General features: G+C 39.4%; 1 protein-coding gene across 2 annotated transcripts in view; it reads right to left on the bottom strand.

Moving 5' to 3' along the window:
• Window positions 1–297: 297 nt before the first annotated feature.
• The window catches only part of CILP (cartilage intermediate layer protein), a 32634-nt gene continuing 15651 nt past the window's right edge, over window positions 298–17280 (bottom strand). For both annotated transcript variants that reach the window (XM_075207631.1, XM_075207633.1), the window contains exons 2-9: window positions 17004–17125; window positions 12982–13077; window positions 12582–12851; window positions 10506–10676; window positions 9051–9359; window positions 7532–7640; window positions 6112–6269; window positions 298–5607 (exon numbers count right to left, since the gene is read on the bottom strand). In XM_075207631.1, coding sequence (XP_075063732.1) covers window positions 3266–5607; window positions 6112–6269; window positions 7532–7640; window positions 9051–9359; window positions 10506–10676; window positions 12582–12851; window positions 12982–13077; window positions 17004–17070 — 3522 coding nt within the window. In that variant the 5' untranslated portion in view covers window positions 17071–17125 and the 3' untranslated portion in view covers window positions 298–3265. The remainder of the gene's footprint in view (window positions 5608–6111; window positions 6270–7531; window positions 7641–9050; window positions 9360–10505; window positions 10677–12581; window positions 12852–12981; window positions 13078–17003; window positions 17126–17280) is intronic.

Raw genomic sequence — 17280 nt, 5'->3', positions numbered from 1 at the left:
ACCTGAGACGCTACTCCCCTCCCCCACTTTTTATATTTTACTTTTATTATCAAAATACAACATTACCTGGTGATGGGACAGAAACCATACTTACCAACTTTACAATGTTGGTATCCGGGAGCCAGCGGGGGAGGTGGGTGTCATGGGGGGTGGGCCTTCAAAATCCGTGTCATTTTCGACCCGCCCCCCGTGATGGCATGATGCAACTGCGTCATTTGACAGCGGGGGGTGGGGCCAAACGCCGCGATTCACCAGGAATCGCAGCGTTTGTGCCCTAATTCTGCCCACTTCACTAGGAAGTGGGCAGATCCGGGATTTTGCCACACTCGCCCGGCAAAATGCGGGAGTCTCCCGGAACATTCCGGGAGAGTTGGCAAGTATGAAAGAAACCCTTTATACATTAACCATCATAGGCCTCTGAGATGGATGTAAAGGATAATTATATTGTATATTTATATATAATGTTTGTAGCCCTGTCCACTTATGTCAGTAAGCATGATAACATTACACAGACGTTATTATACGTTGGCTGCTGACAGTATATCAGTATGTCCCTCACAGTACAAGCTGCTATATTATAGGTTTTATAGTGATTAGCTGTTGTTGTGTAAGGCAGAAAATCAAAGCAGGGAAGGACTAAACCAATGTACAGTGAGCTTACATTTGAAAAGATATATTTTTAAAAGTCAGTGCTAGAACAATGGAAACTATCCGTACTGACAATGTTTATGTTCTGTATGTATAAAATGTGGTGACATTAATGCACCAATTCCTTACTAATATACTTATTTCTTTTTCTTTTCTGTCACAGCATAAGGAGACATGTTTTGCTGCGCAGTTTTTACTTGTGAGGTGCAGTAAGCATGTCAGTACAGAAGAGGAATACAATGAGGGGGTCTATGTATTAAGGCAAATATGAACGGCAAAGCAGCAGATTTCTACTGTACCTCACTGGCAAGTCTGACTAAATAAAAATAGGAAGGAATTATTGAATCCTAAAGCTTATTTTCAAACAAATAAACAATATATGAAAATATACAATGATGCTAGCTAATGTAATCTAAAACATGACCCTTTAAAATGTTTTGGATTTTATTTTCTTTCTTTGGGGTAGATTTAGTAAAGGCTTCTAAAAAGGAAAAGTGGAGGTGTTGCCCATAGCAACCAATCCCGTTCTAGCTACCATTTATGTTGCAAGTTCTAGAAAATGATATCTAGAATATGATTGGTGGCTATGTGCAACATCTCCACTTTTTAGAAGCCTTAGTACATCTATCCCTTTATGTTTAATGTTTCTGACTTTTTTTTATACAACAGGGCAGTTATGTAAAACCAGTGCAGAGATAATTGTATAAATAACTTTTAGCCTACTTACACATTGTAAACTGCTCTAGATTGTTGCTGTAATTACCTCTGCACCAGTTCTCCTAAATGTTCCCCGTTATTTTTTTTCACTGCTTCGTTAAATGCTCCATTTTGTAATATTTGCAATTCTTATTTAAAGTTATTTAATAGAGGAACTGTAAGAAGAAGAGAGCAATGCCAAAGAGGTGGTGTGGTGTTTTCTGCAATCAGTCATAGACAGAAACATGCTTCTGTGACATGTATTCCTGCAAGCAGGAACTCCAAACAATACAAGATAAATTGTACTCCTTGCCTACACTAGCTGGAGGCAGCCATTTTGTGAGCTCAGTATAATAGAGAATGCAACCAGTCAAATCATTAGGAACTAGTGACATCAACGAGGCATTTCTTATGCCTCATTGATGTCATAGGCTCCTTGTTAGGCTTGATTGTCATCTATTAAGGTTTAGCCAACAAAATGGCTCTCTCTGCTGTGCATAGACAATGAGACTCTATACTTTGCTATTACTATTACCAGATCATTAACTATTTTATATATAGTGTGACAATGGGGATGTTAATTACAGTATAATTTGACTGTCCCAACATGACCCAATAAAGTGAAAAGTCAGACTCTGTAACAATTACATGAAGAAATCAAAAAGGAAATAAATACAATGTTATTTACATTTTCAAGTACAGTATTACAGTTTGAAATTTTATCTGAATAATCTCCCCCCAAGGGTTGGGCCAATTCAAGAGATGAAGCTAACAGACCAGTATGCACAACCGAACTGATGGATATAACACATTTTAGACTGAACATTTATTGAAACCATATTTCTTAGTCAGTATTCTGGCAAATAGCCACCCCATTCCCAATGCAGAGGCTGAAGTAATTGCTTTTCTCCCCTATAACTTCCATTTGATCTCTGCTCAGCTTACTCAGGGTGCTAATGCATTTTGAAGAGTCAATGTATTATTTTATTTGTAAAATACACAACGTAAGGTATGACTCAGTGTATAGAAATTAAAGTGATGTCACATTTGTTTGTAGAGAAAAATAAATTAAGTTAAATTTTAATGAAATATGCTTTGCAAATTGGGAACATATTCCTTTTATGACATCAATACACACAGATTTTTTTCTCTAATATTAGTGAAGCCTGCAAATACAGTTACAGCTGTAGCCTTTGACTCCATTATGAGAATGTTGGACTGGATTCCTTCTGAGCTGCTAGGATTCTAATATTGGATAATGGTAGAAAAGATGTGCCCTCTTCTACACTGCAATATGTAGGTCACTTATGTCCCACACTTTGTAATATAAAAAGCAACACTCTAGAATTACGCTGTTTTCCATATAACATCTTCAATGGACCTCACATCTGGAAGAATGTTATTGCTTTGGGCAGGTATCAAGTGGTGGAAAAAGTATGATACAATATTCAGCTAGTCCCCTGGTAGCTCTCACTGCCGAAAAGTACAATCCAAAGGATGACAGAAGGAAGGAAGTCATTAAGCCAGACACATAACTCATATCTTTTCAGATGAAACGAGTATGTGAATAGGTAAAAAGCCTGTGTGCCATTAATTATTTTTAGCATACTGAATGATCGATTAAAAAAAAAGCATTGTTCCCTAAAACCTCTGTCTGGTAAAATGTAAGGAACTATAGTAAAAGGGATCTTTTCCTTGGATGTTCATGTCTTAATTCTCATAATTATTGGGTGAATAATAGAAGAAGCTTTGAATACAGATATTGATATACATTCAGCTATAAATCCACACATCCCATCTAAGCCAATGATTTTAAAATTGATCTAAGAAATTTTAGACCTGGCAATTAGCAGAAAGCTCTAACATAGCCATGAAAGTAAGTGGTACGTTAACGATCTGACCAGACATTTTTTTTCTATTGTTACTGTGCAGAGCTGCGTTGTCTTGTTGAAAGAGAGTTTAGACTGCCTGTAGACCTTGATCTGCTACTTGCTCTTTGCTGCCTTCCAATTCTACCTCCTTGTCTGGCGACACTTGAAGCAGCCAGTCCATTCCCACGGAACACACTTTGCTGCCCCACATCCTTCTCCAAACAATTAAAAGTAAGACCTACTCCTACATTACTCTTCATCACCCTTGAAGACCCATCAGACGTACCATCAAAGCATCTACCAAGTGCAATCTCCTTGGCTGTTCTTGGATCCTGATCAGTAACAGTGTAAATGCCATAATTATGTCCAAGGGGATCAAGAGGGGCCAGCATAGTATACTCATTGGTGTCATTGTTAACTGCCATTGGTAGGTGGTTGACAAGATATTCATGCAGCATGCTATTTATGACTTCTCTTCGACAGCTTCCTTGTGGAACAATCTTCACAAGAGTGCGGTCCACTCGGTCTTGATCATACAGCATGCCACTACATTTGAATTCTACGCATGCTGTGGAGAGGTTGGATTCCTCTTGGTCTCTGGTACTCCGTACATCTCTAATACCATAGAGCTGACCCACGGTCTGTGGGTGGGTGCCACCCATGTTTCGTGACCTCACAATAATCTCCTGAGGACCAACAATTTTAACTTTCATGTAACAAGCCCTGTACTCCATTGGCTTGGGCCACCAAGCTAAGTAATCTGCAGTCCAGCTCATTGGATCATCTTCATTGAAAGAGACAGTGTTGTAGTCATATATATCGCCTTCTACTCTGTAAAATCTAAAATGTGCAGCATTGTATGGTGCCTCTTCACATTCTAGCAGTTTGTCATAGGCATAAACAGGACCATTGCTCTCCTCAGCAACATTTGGACCTGGTTTAGCGACACTGATGCTGAAAGCTGTCTTCTTCACTTTGGGGTCATCATGATCTGTTCTTCTGTAATTCAGTTTATTTAGGTATGGCTGTGGAACGCCAATTATATTTGGATTGAACTTGGGGGAAGATTCTACTGCTTCCAGCTCTTCTCCACCTAGAGTGGCAGTTACAAATGCAGAGTAGGCATCTGAGTTTCTGTCATCACAAAATGCAGGCAAACATGCTCCATTTGAACCAGTTATGGCACTGTCAAAACGGCCCCAAGCTCGGGGATTGGAAGAGAATCCTGATACAGGTTCCATGTTAATTAAGTTCACTACTACACCTTCAATTTGTTCACTTGGCAGAAATCTTTCACTTCTATACGCACGGACTTTCACATAACATCTTCGACTTTCAGGGACATCTAGGTTAAATAGTCTTCTCTCCCTAATTTCCATGTTGCCAACAAGAAAGGTCCTCTCCTCTCTTTTACCACGTTGAACTCTTGTCTGCTGGAAGTCCCCCTCTTCCTCCCACAGACCTGTTTCTGGGTTTAGAGACCATAACTTCATACTCTCGAGGTGTTCTGACATTTTAACTTGGCTGGAGTCAAGGTAGACTTTAACTGCTCCAGCATTTAAAGATTCCTTTGCTTTCTCATCAGTAAAGTCTACAGAGAACATTCCATAGGAGCGTAGTGGCATGGTGTCTCCTTCCTCATTGATAAAGTTTAAGTCACTTTGAGCAGCAGTGGCTGTCGAAATATTTCGTGGGTCCACAAATGTGACACTCGCCTTAACTTTTCCATTGTAAATCTCTCCATTTTGTCGATAGAAAGAATTTGGTGGGATTTCCAATTCAGCTATAGGATCACTATTTTCTACATCTCCAAGTGCTATCTGATTTGTCTTCATAGAATCCAGTATCACTGGTTCTTTTTTCCTGAGAAGATGAACCTCATGAAATACAGTTCCTCCTTTTTTGTTGAATGGAAGAACTTTTGTGGTGTTAACAAACTTCTGTAGCCGATCAACAAAAGTGAGAACCAACCTCTCTGTTTCTGCAGGAACCTGGATGGAGAAGGTGCCCTTATACCCAGTCATGCTAACTCTGGAATTCCCCATGTATATATGGCCAAATCGCATTGGTTCTCCAGTATCGGCTGCCACTGCTCTCCCGCGAACAACTGTTTTGGTCTCTGTGCACTTTAGGCACCCACACTCCACAGCCACTTTAATTGGAAGAACATAACCGTGACAGGAGACTTCCTCCACCTTTGTGTTAGTGATTCCACAGCAGTAGGGCACGGTGTCCTTACACCGCAGACCATTGTCCAGATCTCCAGGACAGGAAGTCGGGGGACATTTGCCCACGTTGTAGTAGAAAGAGTTAGTGACATTTTGGAAACAATCATGAGGAAGTCGGATGAGATGTTTCTCTGGGTTTGGATTGCAGGCATTAGCTCCATTAGCTGTAGGAAAAGAATAATTTTAAGAATAACACAACATTTTTGGTTGTGTTAAGTGTCTAAAAACATTATATTGTGACAAAAGGTATGCTTAAGCTGTGTCACACAGTGCTGAAAATGCCTAGTCTTTATTAGAAAACGTGCAGAGGTCTAATGGTTACTATGGCTGAATTTTTTTGTGACCTCTCCACCTCCTTGTGGATGGCACCTCCTCTTTGTATTGTGTAAAGTTCAGTTATGGGAGAAGAATCCAATGTTTTATCAGTACCCTCACTGCTATGTCATCATGTATTTTTAGTGTATGGAAAATTTGGCGTTAAATGCTACAGAAGCATTTTTTTCGAACAATGGAAAATGTATTTGCAGGAAATCATGCAAGAATGTCTAAAGCCTAGAACCTCCAGTCTGAGTAAAGCTTAACTTGTTTACACTTTTGTGGGGTTATATGTCTTAGTACAGCCAGCTATAACACACCATTTAGAGTGTGTTTTTTCTCCTGTAACTCACCAATAAGTCTGAGACGAGCGGAACTGGATTTCACAAATCCAGCCTCATTTTTGGCTTTACAGTAGTACTCCCCAGCTTGGTTCCTCTTCAGTTTACGTAGTACCAGCTGGTTGCTGAATTTATGCACTGTCTGGTCTAATAGAGTTCCATTGTGATACCTTCAAGACAAGCAAGTAGAAAGGTTAAAAACAGACAATAAAACAAATACAGTTCTATTGTAGAAAAAAATATATTCTTCAGGATAATGAAATGGTATAGCCAAGTGAAAGTAATAGTGACATTGATTGTCTCTGTTTGTCCTAATATCGTAGATTTTGGCACTGCACCCCAGTGTGTAACCCTCCTTACTGTCATGAAGTTTTACTCTTTATTTTATGATTAATATTGATGGACATTGGCACTTCCGTTTTATTATTTTTATTTCAGTTATATTTTTCCTAAGGAACACTGAGTGGCTAATGCATTTTGTGTGTTTATTCCTATTTACTAGTTTCATTATATATTATTATTGTAAATTTGTATGGCGCCACAGTGCTCCGCAGCGACGTACAGTAGTGAAAACAGGACATACATAAAACAAGGACATACAAGGCAGACAAAATAAATGCAGAGATGAAAACAAAGGGTAGAGGACCCTGGTCATTAGAGAATTTACATTCTAAGTGGAAGAGGGCACAGCTGAAACAAGAGAAGCGAGTGCAGCTTAGAGTGGCGGAGATTGGGACAGCTGTGAGGGTGTATTAGTGAGATAGATATATTCCATTAACAGGTAAGCAGAATCTCCAGTTAATAGATCATTTTAAATCTCAATAACATTCTCCAAGTGATCCCCATGACTGGGACTCCAAGGTTTCCGGGATAGTCAAGCCCATCGGAACCTCTAATGCAGGCCTGTCCAACCTGCGGCCCTCCAGATGTTGTGAAACTACAAGTCCCAGCATGCTCTTCCAGCTATCAATAGGTTATCTACTGGCAAAGCATGCTGGGGCTTGTAGTTTCACAACACCTGGAGGGCCGCAGGTTGGACAGGCCTGCTCTAATGGATGGTTCTCCAAGCATTACAGCCTGGACAGTTTTGAACATAAAATGTGCTTTATTGGGTTGTCAGAGAGAAATCGATTGGACAGTACTCTGTCACAACACATTCTCAATTATTTTATGCTTAGAGAATCCCATATTTACAGGCCCTCAAGACTGAGCGAGTCACAAGGATCCAAGGCATTGATTACCAGAAATGTTCTACATTGAAAGGGGGATTTAAGGATTTTAATACTTAATGTTGTCTCATTATTGCCAATGACATTTTCTATTACTGGTTTTGTTATTCAGAGTGTAAAATGGCAGTAACCAGTTCACCAGTTCAGATTCATTGACCAAGGTCCATCACAAGTAATATAGCAGTGAATTTCATGTCACCTACCACAGGTACTGCTCTATGGCTGGCTCCCCCACAGCATTACAGCAGAATGTCACACTTTGCCCCACACGTCGCACTTTGGCTTCAGGGTTCTCCAATATGTAAGGCTTTTCTGTGAGTGACAAAGATTACACAGTTCAAGTAGTAACAATTTTGCATTGCATTACTTTGTATATTTTGCTTTGAGTTAAAACTTAGTTGCTATTTGCACTCACCCCAATATTTCAGCTCATGCAGGAGCCAGACAGAGAAGTCTGCCTCCACCAGCATACAAGCCCATTCATAACAGGTAAGTGTGGTGGGGTATTAATGTAATGCAGTGGAGGGGTGTTATTAATATAATGTGGGGATATTAATGTAATGTGGGGTATTCATGTAATAATATAGTGTCTGGAGGGGCTTTTAATTTAAAATTCGATCTCATAATATTAAATATATGGCATATATATGTAATGTGGGGTTGATGAGGGCTGTTAATATATGGTATGGGCTAATAATGTAATGTGGAATCTCTGTATTAAATATGGGGACCAATAATTTAATAATGTGGCTAGTTTTGGGAGTAGCCTATTTAGTTACTTGTTTTTCTATTTTATTTTTACTAGCATTTAAATTACTATTAAAAACACATGTAAAAACTGCTAGTGGGGAATGCCAGTGTTAGCATGCATGAGCTTATTTGTCTCAGCTTCTGATCCTCCTGCCTCAGTGGAAAAATACAACTACACCGACTGTCAGGAAACATTTAAGTGACTGACTTCATTCATGTAGGGCCAATACCAATATTTTTTTAAGGTTGTTTAATACAAAAATCATATCGTCCATATATTGTTATATGAATAGTTTTCTTATTGGGCTCTTTATTATTTGAAATAGTTTGTTTTGTACATGAGTTTTGCTTTGATGGTAAAAACCACTTGCGACCCCTTTGAAGTATGGACTGCTACTATTGTTTGGCTGTAAATGGCTATTCTAGCTCTATTGCTAAGTAGACATTGTGCATTGATCTGCTATTCTGGTTTGGATTCCACGGTCAGGGGTCAGCCTATAATAAGAGAAATTTAAGTAGGTTCTGGTTGTGGGATAGGGGCAGTAACACGTAGCTTCCTCATTAACAATGCTTATTTGTTTCCTAAGTCTATAGTAATACATTTGTCTTCTGGATTGTAATGTAAACTACACTAATAAAATTGGTATGAAAAGGGTACAATTTTGGGTGCTGCCTTGGTGCCTACAACAGCTGAATGCATAGGTACATGCCAGCTCACCAATATATCTTGAACTATTTTTGGACACTATTCTGGTCCCCTTTGAATTTCAGTCTGTCTGTAGTCAGTAAATTCACAGAATACCTTGTCTGGTTTCAGTATAATACGTCTGCCTAACTCTTATAGTGACATTGTGAGGCACACAGTACCTAATACCTCTGACATCAATAGTTCCGAGCAAATGAATTCAACCCACTGAATGGCTGCCTCTTTGAGTGTAGTGAGGCCCAAGACCATAATGACAGTGTTCTCACCTTTCCTCTTCAACGTGATATTGATAGATGAGGATGTGCCATTTCTCTTAGGTATTTTTACATTGACCACGGCATATTTTTCCAGCTTCAACTGCAAAGTGGTGTCTGGACACAATCCCACCGCCCGGAACTGTCCTTGGGCATCTGATACAGCTTTCACTCTGGGCTTCTTAGAGATGAGATACACATTCACACCAGCAGCGGGCGTTCCATCTGGGAGTGTCACTTTGCCAAACAATACTTCATTCTTGCACTCACAAAAACTGCAGTCTGCACTCACTTTGCCCATATTACAGCTGATATTACACACTGCAAAGAAAAATAGAAATGATTATACATCAGCTAGGAGATTGCTTGGCAACTGGAGTGTGTAAACAGCACAATCCCCATGTCTGACAAATGCCCCTCTTTTAAAGAAACATCCCTTATTGTGACCGAAATTCACCTGTCCATCATTCCTTCCAAATTGTCCATTTGTTTTTAAACTTTTTTGACCTGTTGGATTGACCTATATGAGTAATCTCCTCCATGATGCTGAAAGTGTCTGTTTAATGCATATCTGTATGTGTTTTAGCAATTTGTGTGTAACCTTTTTAGCAATGCATAATAATAATATAATGTATTATAATATATTTCCTAACATTTCAAATTGAAAATTATATGTTCTATGAACAACTAGTGTGTTTTTATAAGAAATCTTGCATCATACTTTGGCCATATAAAGTGTTTACAATAACAGACAATACTTCAATACACATATTTATGTAATTTATAGGTCACAATCAATATTGAAAATGGCCAATCACTGCTTCTTTAAAGTATAGTTCCACCCTAACCTGAAGTTATAGTATAATATTGAATGTTACTCAACTGAGGTCCGGCGTTGCCTCTGATTTCTGATGCCTGTAACACTCCAGCAATTCATTCTTCACTCCTAAAACCACTCGCCTGTTTCAAACAGGCAGCCCTGCTGTCAATGTCCCCTTTGGGAGGGACGTTTTGTTGTCTGAGGTAACAATTGGAATGGTGCTCTTCCTGTCCCTCAGACAAACTACCATAAATATTTTTATGTGTGCACTTTAAAAGACAAATATTGTAAAGTAATTGCCACTAACTTACAGGGGAGGGGGATAAACAGCACCGCTATTAAGCCTGCCTCAGTAGAAGCATGGCTGGATGGATTTTGGCATTGGGGGACTTTTGGAATTATGGGGTGAGGGGGCACCAGACCAGAGTAAAACTTATTGTACTTCACCCAAGACTGAACTTTTATTACATATTAGAAGATTAAAGCAGTAAACAAACAACTTAGGCTAAATTTAATTTTGTGTTTTCACTTGTATAAAAAAGGAATCTAATTAATTCTACATTCAGATCCTGTATTTCTCTAAAAAATGGACAAATGGGACCCTGTAGTTGTGGGTGTGTGTATTATATTTGTAGACTTCCAGTTACCTTCACACGGTGGTCCGATGCACCTGCGGCCCTCCTCTGTGGGCCCATTACAGTGGTCCTGCCACCAGTCCTCTGACAGACAGCTCCTTCTCCGGATCTGCATGCTGGTACCGCCACATGTTGCTGTGCATTCACTCCATGCTGACCATTCTGACCAACCTTCTTTTGGGACTGTAACAGAATAATATGTATATTGTGTATTAATTTACATGTTGACTTATAAGGCCACAGCCTTATGAAAATGCTTCTCAGATTCCTTTAGAGTTTGAAACCATTTACATCCCCTGAAGTTACCATTGTCTGTCAGATATAAACTAACTTGCGTGCATTCCCTGGACATTATATTCAGTGATATAACAATTATGTTTACTAGAACCAGAATAGACATGCATGGTGGAAAAAAGTGAAAATGTTGCTCCTAAGTCCAGCTTACTTCTCAACAGTGGACAGCAAAGATTGTGGTGTGTACACAAAAAGGGGGCATGGTCACACAGAATAGGGGTGCATGGTCAGATCACATGGAGGTGTGTAATGTCCCTCCAGAGGTATGCCTAGTACTTACAAAGCAGTAGGCCACCCCCAACCCTCCTCCTTTTCCATGAAAACACCAGTGGTGATGGAAAGGAGACATAATTCCAAAAGTCGGGAGAAAAGCGCCAACTGCTGGAACAGCGGGACAGTCTCAAATCTGGACTACCCCGCTGAAACTGGGGTATGCATTTGTCAATATTTTACAATTGAATATTTCTATTACTCATATCATATGTGGGTACAATAAAAATATTAAATGTGTAAGAAGTTGTAAAAGGCATCCTATTAAAGTATAAACTTTTATTGTAGGGGAGAAATACCCTGCAGAATAATCCAGGAATATCCACATAACTACACTACAATGGGGCCTATTTATCAAGCCCTAAACCATGCACAAACAGTTTTTCTGTATTATTTAGGCAATTTTAAGTAAATTGTCTATTTAAGAAAAACCTAATGTACGAGATATCGGAGATATTTCCTGCATTAGGCAAATTACCTCATAATACCGCAGTCCCCATAATACTCCATGGGGACTGCGGTGTGGGCAAATGTATCTAGCTCTGCAAAGCTTAGCTTTTTGGAACTTGTCCCCTTTGCCTATCGACCATCTGAAGATGCCATTCAATCCTATATGGAGAGCATTGCGTTAGATGGTTCTTTGGATCCCTCCCTGTAAGCTTCCTGCTCTACCCTCCTTTTATTAACACAAATGACGAAGTTCGTAAATGTGTAGTAAAGACTCTGGGTCAGAACCTGGAGTTAACGTTAGAAAGAAGTCATCGCAGGGACAGCTTCCTATCGGACATCTTGTAGCTTTTTATAAACTAATAAATAAATATAGATCTGGTGCCAAGAACGTTACTTGGCTGACCTGGCGATACTGACCCAGAGCAATAAAAGTTACTTCATCTCCATCTTCATCATAGTGCTAATGAGTCAGCTGGTCTGCTGGCTCGCACATGCACAATGTAGGACAAAGCCCAGATTTGGTCTAACTTTTCCAATGTCCCAAATAAATGAAAAATGTAAATAAAGTATTTAAAAAATACAAACATGCACACATAAAAACATAAATATTATATAACTTATCTATAATGTTCTTTTGAACTTGCATTAATAATTGACAATAATGTACATATTACTGAATATAGCATTTTCAGATGGTGTTACAAGAATAGGTAGTACTTCGGTACCTGATGAATAGGTGGGGGGAGCTCATGATACTTAGAGCTGGTGGGGTTATATCCAACTATAACCCAATTAAAAGGATGGGCAAAACAAAACTAAGCAACTGTTTCAACTAGGAAAAAGGATTCTTCGTCTGTTGATAAATATGACCTATATTTTCTGCATGTTTTTATTCTCAAAAGGAAATACAATGCAAAGTAGCAAAATGTTGCATTTTAGAAATATATGCTTTATGTAGTATTACGGTATATATTCCCAAGACCAGAGACCTCAAGAACTTACCACTAATCACACTCCACCACACAATATTTATATGTTCTAAACAACTGACATACATAGAGGTGGTGGACTCACCCACGGGACACAGAAAGCGAACTGAATAATTAGAACAGTTTTTGCCCTCGGCCTGTTCCTTGTTGATACACCAGAAACCCTTTGTCAGGCTGTAATGCACCAGTTCTCCAGTCTTGCTTGCTGGCACCCACTCTGTAGTCCGGGCCTCCATGCGAAGAGGTTTCTGGCAAACTTTATGGGAGTAGTAAAATCTAATGGCATCCAAACGCTCATAGTCCCCATTGCCACCTGGGTGATCAATATTGAACCAGGTCGTCCATTGCTGAAGCACTGAGGAGTATGTGAAAAAAATAGACAGATATATTTATATGGCACATGTGGGTATACTGTGAATTTGAAACTATATTCAAAAAATATGCACATGCCACATGCAATCACAACATAGGAGTCATTTCTGTACCATCTGGTTTGTTCTTTGTCACAGGATTGGTGATTTTCTTCCCTATGCGGATTCTCCTTGTAGAATGATTTAGGACAGCATTTCCATTCTGCGACCCTGCAATTGATGACAACATTATCGGGTCAAATGCAATTCTTATTGCATGATGTTTTCAACTTTTAACAGTAGATTGGCAACTTGTGGGGGCCATTCAATTACTCCTTGTCGCAGGAGAAAATGGTTCTGCTATGCAAAAGTGAAAAGGTTCTCTTTCCCCCATTCAATTGCCTGAATTTTGCTTTCACGCGTGAGAAAAATAGACTTTTCACATTCAAATCTCAGCCCATTGAAAAACATTGGATGCATGCGAGAAAGCTTACTATTCATTGCACACAATACTTTCCCTCGCCGCTAGGCTAATTCACTTCTCCAAGTGCACTTGAATTTCACTGTACCATATATTGTTGTAGTAAATAAATAAAAAATTAGGCAGTGTGCCCATCCTCCCTGCTCCAAATGCTCAACCAGCCCCAACAGCAGACAGCCTGGACTGGTAACAATGATAAAAAAGGTGATTATAAGTATGGGCCCACATGCCATACTGAAAAACCGTTCTCGTCTGGAAAGTGCAAGTTTGGTACCTCTAAGGATGGGGAAGGGTTTGCTGTACAAAAGTGCTGCCTCTTTCCAGATACTACCAGGCCTTCACTGAAAAGCACTAATGCTTTTCTTATCCCCCCTTGGGTTGTGGGAGGCAGGTTAATGAACAGGGAGTGGGACTTCAAAAGTGCCAACCGCAGTGATCCTAGTGAAATGAACCAGGTTCCCTAAAACCACAGTCCACTATACCAAAATAATAAAAATACGTGGACACATACTGTACACAATATTAAAATAAACATGAATAGAATAAAACCCTTGTTTACCACCATAAAATCTAAAATAAAAATTTCATTCTGGATCATAGTCCAATGGGAAATAAAATCTTCTTTCTTAATTCTTGGTCCATCATAGTCCAATGGGAAATAACATTTTCTTTTCTTCCTTATAGAACATACAATCTTCTTTCTTCATTTTTGATCCATTATGGTCTGAGGGAAAATATAATGTTCTATTCTTTTTTCTTCATTCTTCATCCATTGTAGTACAATGAGGAAAAACAGTAAAATGCCTGATATTAAATGACTCATCTGCTCACTAACACTGCCCACCACTTCAGGCATGGGAAATGCTTTTGATTGGCTGCCAACAAAGGGTCTTTAAGCTTTGTGAGAGATATCGGAGAAGTTGGGAAGGAATAAGGTCAAGAGCAGGTTGTAGGGCGAGATGATGAGATGAGTTGGAGGTTAGATGACTGGGCAGATATTAGAGAAGTAAAGCAGACTTGCATGGCAAATTAAAGGATGAAATAATGATTTTATAGTGAAGGAAGTCAGCATTGGAGCAATATTTCCCGTAGTTGCACTCAGCAGTGTGGGAGAAATTTTGAAGGTGGTGGATCTGTTTGGTATGTCATGGTTGAGGTTCGGCTCACCAGAGACTATATGTGGTGGCTGGAGCTGCACTTTCTTAGGCTGAAGTTAATTTATTGCTGTAGAATGAAGCAGCCAGATGAGGGCAGGACAAGGTAGTCACAAGAGAAAGGAGTAGTTTTAGCGATGTTGAAAAATAGATAAAGTCAAGAATGTTTGTATTTTGGTGCAGTGGGAGCATAAGGTAAGTGAAAGAAGGATGTTGTGGTCAGAGATTGGGAAGGCCAAGTTGGAGAAACTAGAGATGGTGAAGCAACGAGAGAAGACAAAGTCAAGGGAGTGTCCATCACAGTGGGTGTAATGTTCACTGGGAGAAACCAAAATTTGGAGTGTGAATAGGGCTGTCAATGTGAATGCTGAAATCACCTAGTATATTGAGTAGGTTGGTCAAAGGATAGAAAATAAGAGCCAGTCAGTAAAGTTGTCAATAAATTGGGAAACTGGATCTGGGATGTGAAAAACTACTTATAGAAATAGACAGCAAGATCTAGTGTTGGGCAGACAGTGCTCTGCTTGTTCCTATCAGTTGGTTATTTCAGGATAACCCTCAAAACATCATGTGTCTGAAGAGTAAAATTCTACATCTATTATTTGACAGCAAACAAATGTCACGTTTCCAAAATAAAGCCCAGGCCACCTGATCTCATGTTATCTATAGTTAGACCTGGTGGGAACTGAACTTTAAGAATAATTCCCTTAGTGGTGAATTCCAGAGATGGGTGCCCGCGTTAGGAATCACACACAAGCAGCTGCTCTTTAGTGAGAAACCTAATTTAAGAAGTGTAAACGGCACTCTAAATAATCAAGAATGTGAACAACATCCTTCTCAGTCATACTCTGGGGGTCATTTACTACAGTTCTTTTACATATGCTCCTGCACAACCCATGCATACTAGGTGTGATGATGCAAATGAGTAATTCAGCCAAGTATTAGATACAATTGTATGTTATTAAATAAAAGTGCCCATTAATAATGAAGACATTTCTATATTGACATATTAAGCAAATATTGCACCATATTTTATAGCAATATACAACACACACTGAGACAGGCACCATTCCATTGAACAATGCTGTCAGTGGTTTAAGCCTCTTTCTAGTAAACTCAAACTTATCAGCGTTCACTAGGAGGAGCATCTGTTACTACCAATGACAGCACTGCACGTTTGGTAACAGCAGTGCTTGGAAGGGGGAAACAGAGCAATCATGGCAGAAACACATGTAGCAATGGAGGGTCTGAGGACACTGAGCATGGGCTGTGGTTGCATATGAGGCTACAAGATGGCCAATATGAGGTGGAAATTAAGAGGCAATATTGAGGGCATTATGATGCTATATGGCTGGCACTGCACAGCTATATGGTGGGCATTATAAAGTATTATAGTATACAGGGACAGAACAGTGCATTGCTGGATCCCATAGTAACATTCATATAGTCTTCCAGACCCCTCATTCTTTTATCAAAAGAGCAGACTGGGAGCATCTTCTGAGCATGCACTGTCCACTGTCCTTCCAGAACAGAGTGGCAGCCTTAGAGGGGGAGCAGGGGACTCAGCCACACCCCTGTAGTTCCTTCCTTGATCGTATACATTGTCATATATGGTGGGTAGTAAGAGGCTATATTGTATACTTTATGAGGCTATGTGGTGTACATTCTAAGATTATATAGTGGTATTATATGATTGAGCATGTTAATGTTCATGTGAGCTGTATAGGGTTGAAATTTGGTTCTGATGTATATAGTATTTGCTTTTTGTCATATTATGCACAGTACCTTATATTGTATACTATATTCTTTTTGTTGCAATAAGCATTTTCACATTGTCAGGTATATACATTTTCACCATACACATGGACTGAGTTGCATCTAAGTTCATTTGCGCTAAGTACAGTTGCACCTTGGTGCAAAATTGTTACACTGCACATGCAAAGCGGATTAGGACCATTAATGTGTAAGTACAGTAGGTGTTTGCAGACGCACGTTAAGTACACCACTGAGAGGATCCTATTTGAAACTACAGGGAACTGAACTTACAATATGTTTGCTACCATACTACTTCTATATTCTAGGCTTAAGGTTCTGTGTATCTTAACAGTCGTATAAACGCAAGTGTGCAGACACATTTTTGCTCATACTCAAATGGGGCTCCTTTACTTTCACCTCCAAATCAGGCCCTAAATCTTTTTATGATTTACTACTTATTTTGCTATAGCTAAGCATAGCACACTAATCTATTACTGCTGTGGCCTTCCATGGGTGATTATAACTAACTGATGGAAACAGCAGTTCTGTCTGTCTATTTATCTTGTCATAAATGTATGTACATTCAGTCCACAGGTGTCAGAGAATTGTATTGTTGTGATATATCGCAGACAGCTGCAAATGAAGGAAAAACCACAATTGTGCATGATAATATTTCCTCAGTGACTGTAGGGAAATCTGGAATTTAGTGCAGATCATTTCCTCCATGGTGCCATATTAAGAGTACATCTTGTAATATCAATACTAACCTTGTCCTTGTCCAGACACATAGGCTACCTCTAGGAACAATAGGGAAAGAAATAAGCCAGGCCTCATCTTTCCTCTGGGTGTCTTCTCCTGCACTGGTCTTATGACCTGAATGCCAAAACACCTGCCAAGACATTACAACAAAACCTCTTACCATGTATTGCACGGAAACACCACACTGGATGTGGCCATGTTCATTATTAATACCACATTACTGCACTACTTTCTTATAACAATGTTATGGCAACAGTTATACTGTAACAGTAATATATAAAGCCG

This window comes from Mixophyes fleayi, chromosome 4 (genome assembly GCF_038048845.1).
Source record: "Mixophyes fleayi isolate aMixFle1 chromosome 4, aMixFle1.hap1, whole genome shotgun sequence".
NCBI lineage: Eukaryota > Metazoa > Chordata > Amphibia > Anura > Limnodynastidae > Mixophyes > Mixophyes fleayi.
Note: the sequence above shows the minus strand (reverse complement) of the source record. Positions and strands in the feature narration are given on the sequence as shown.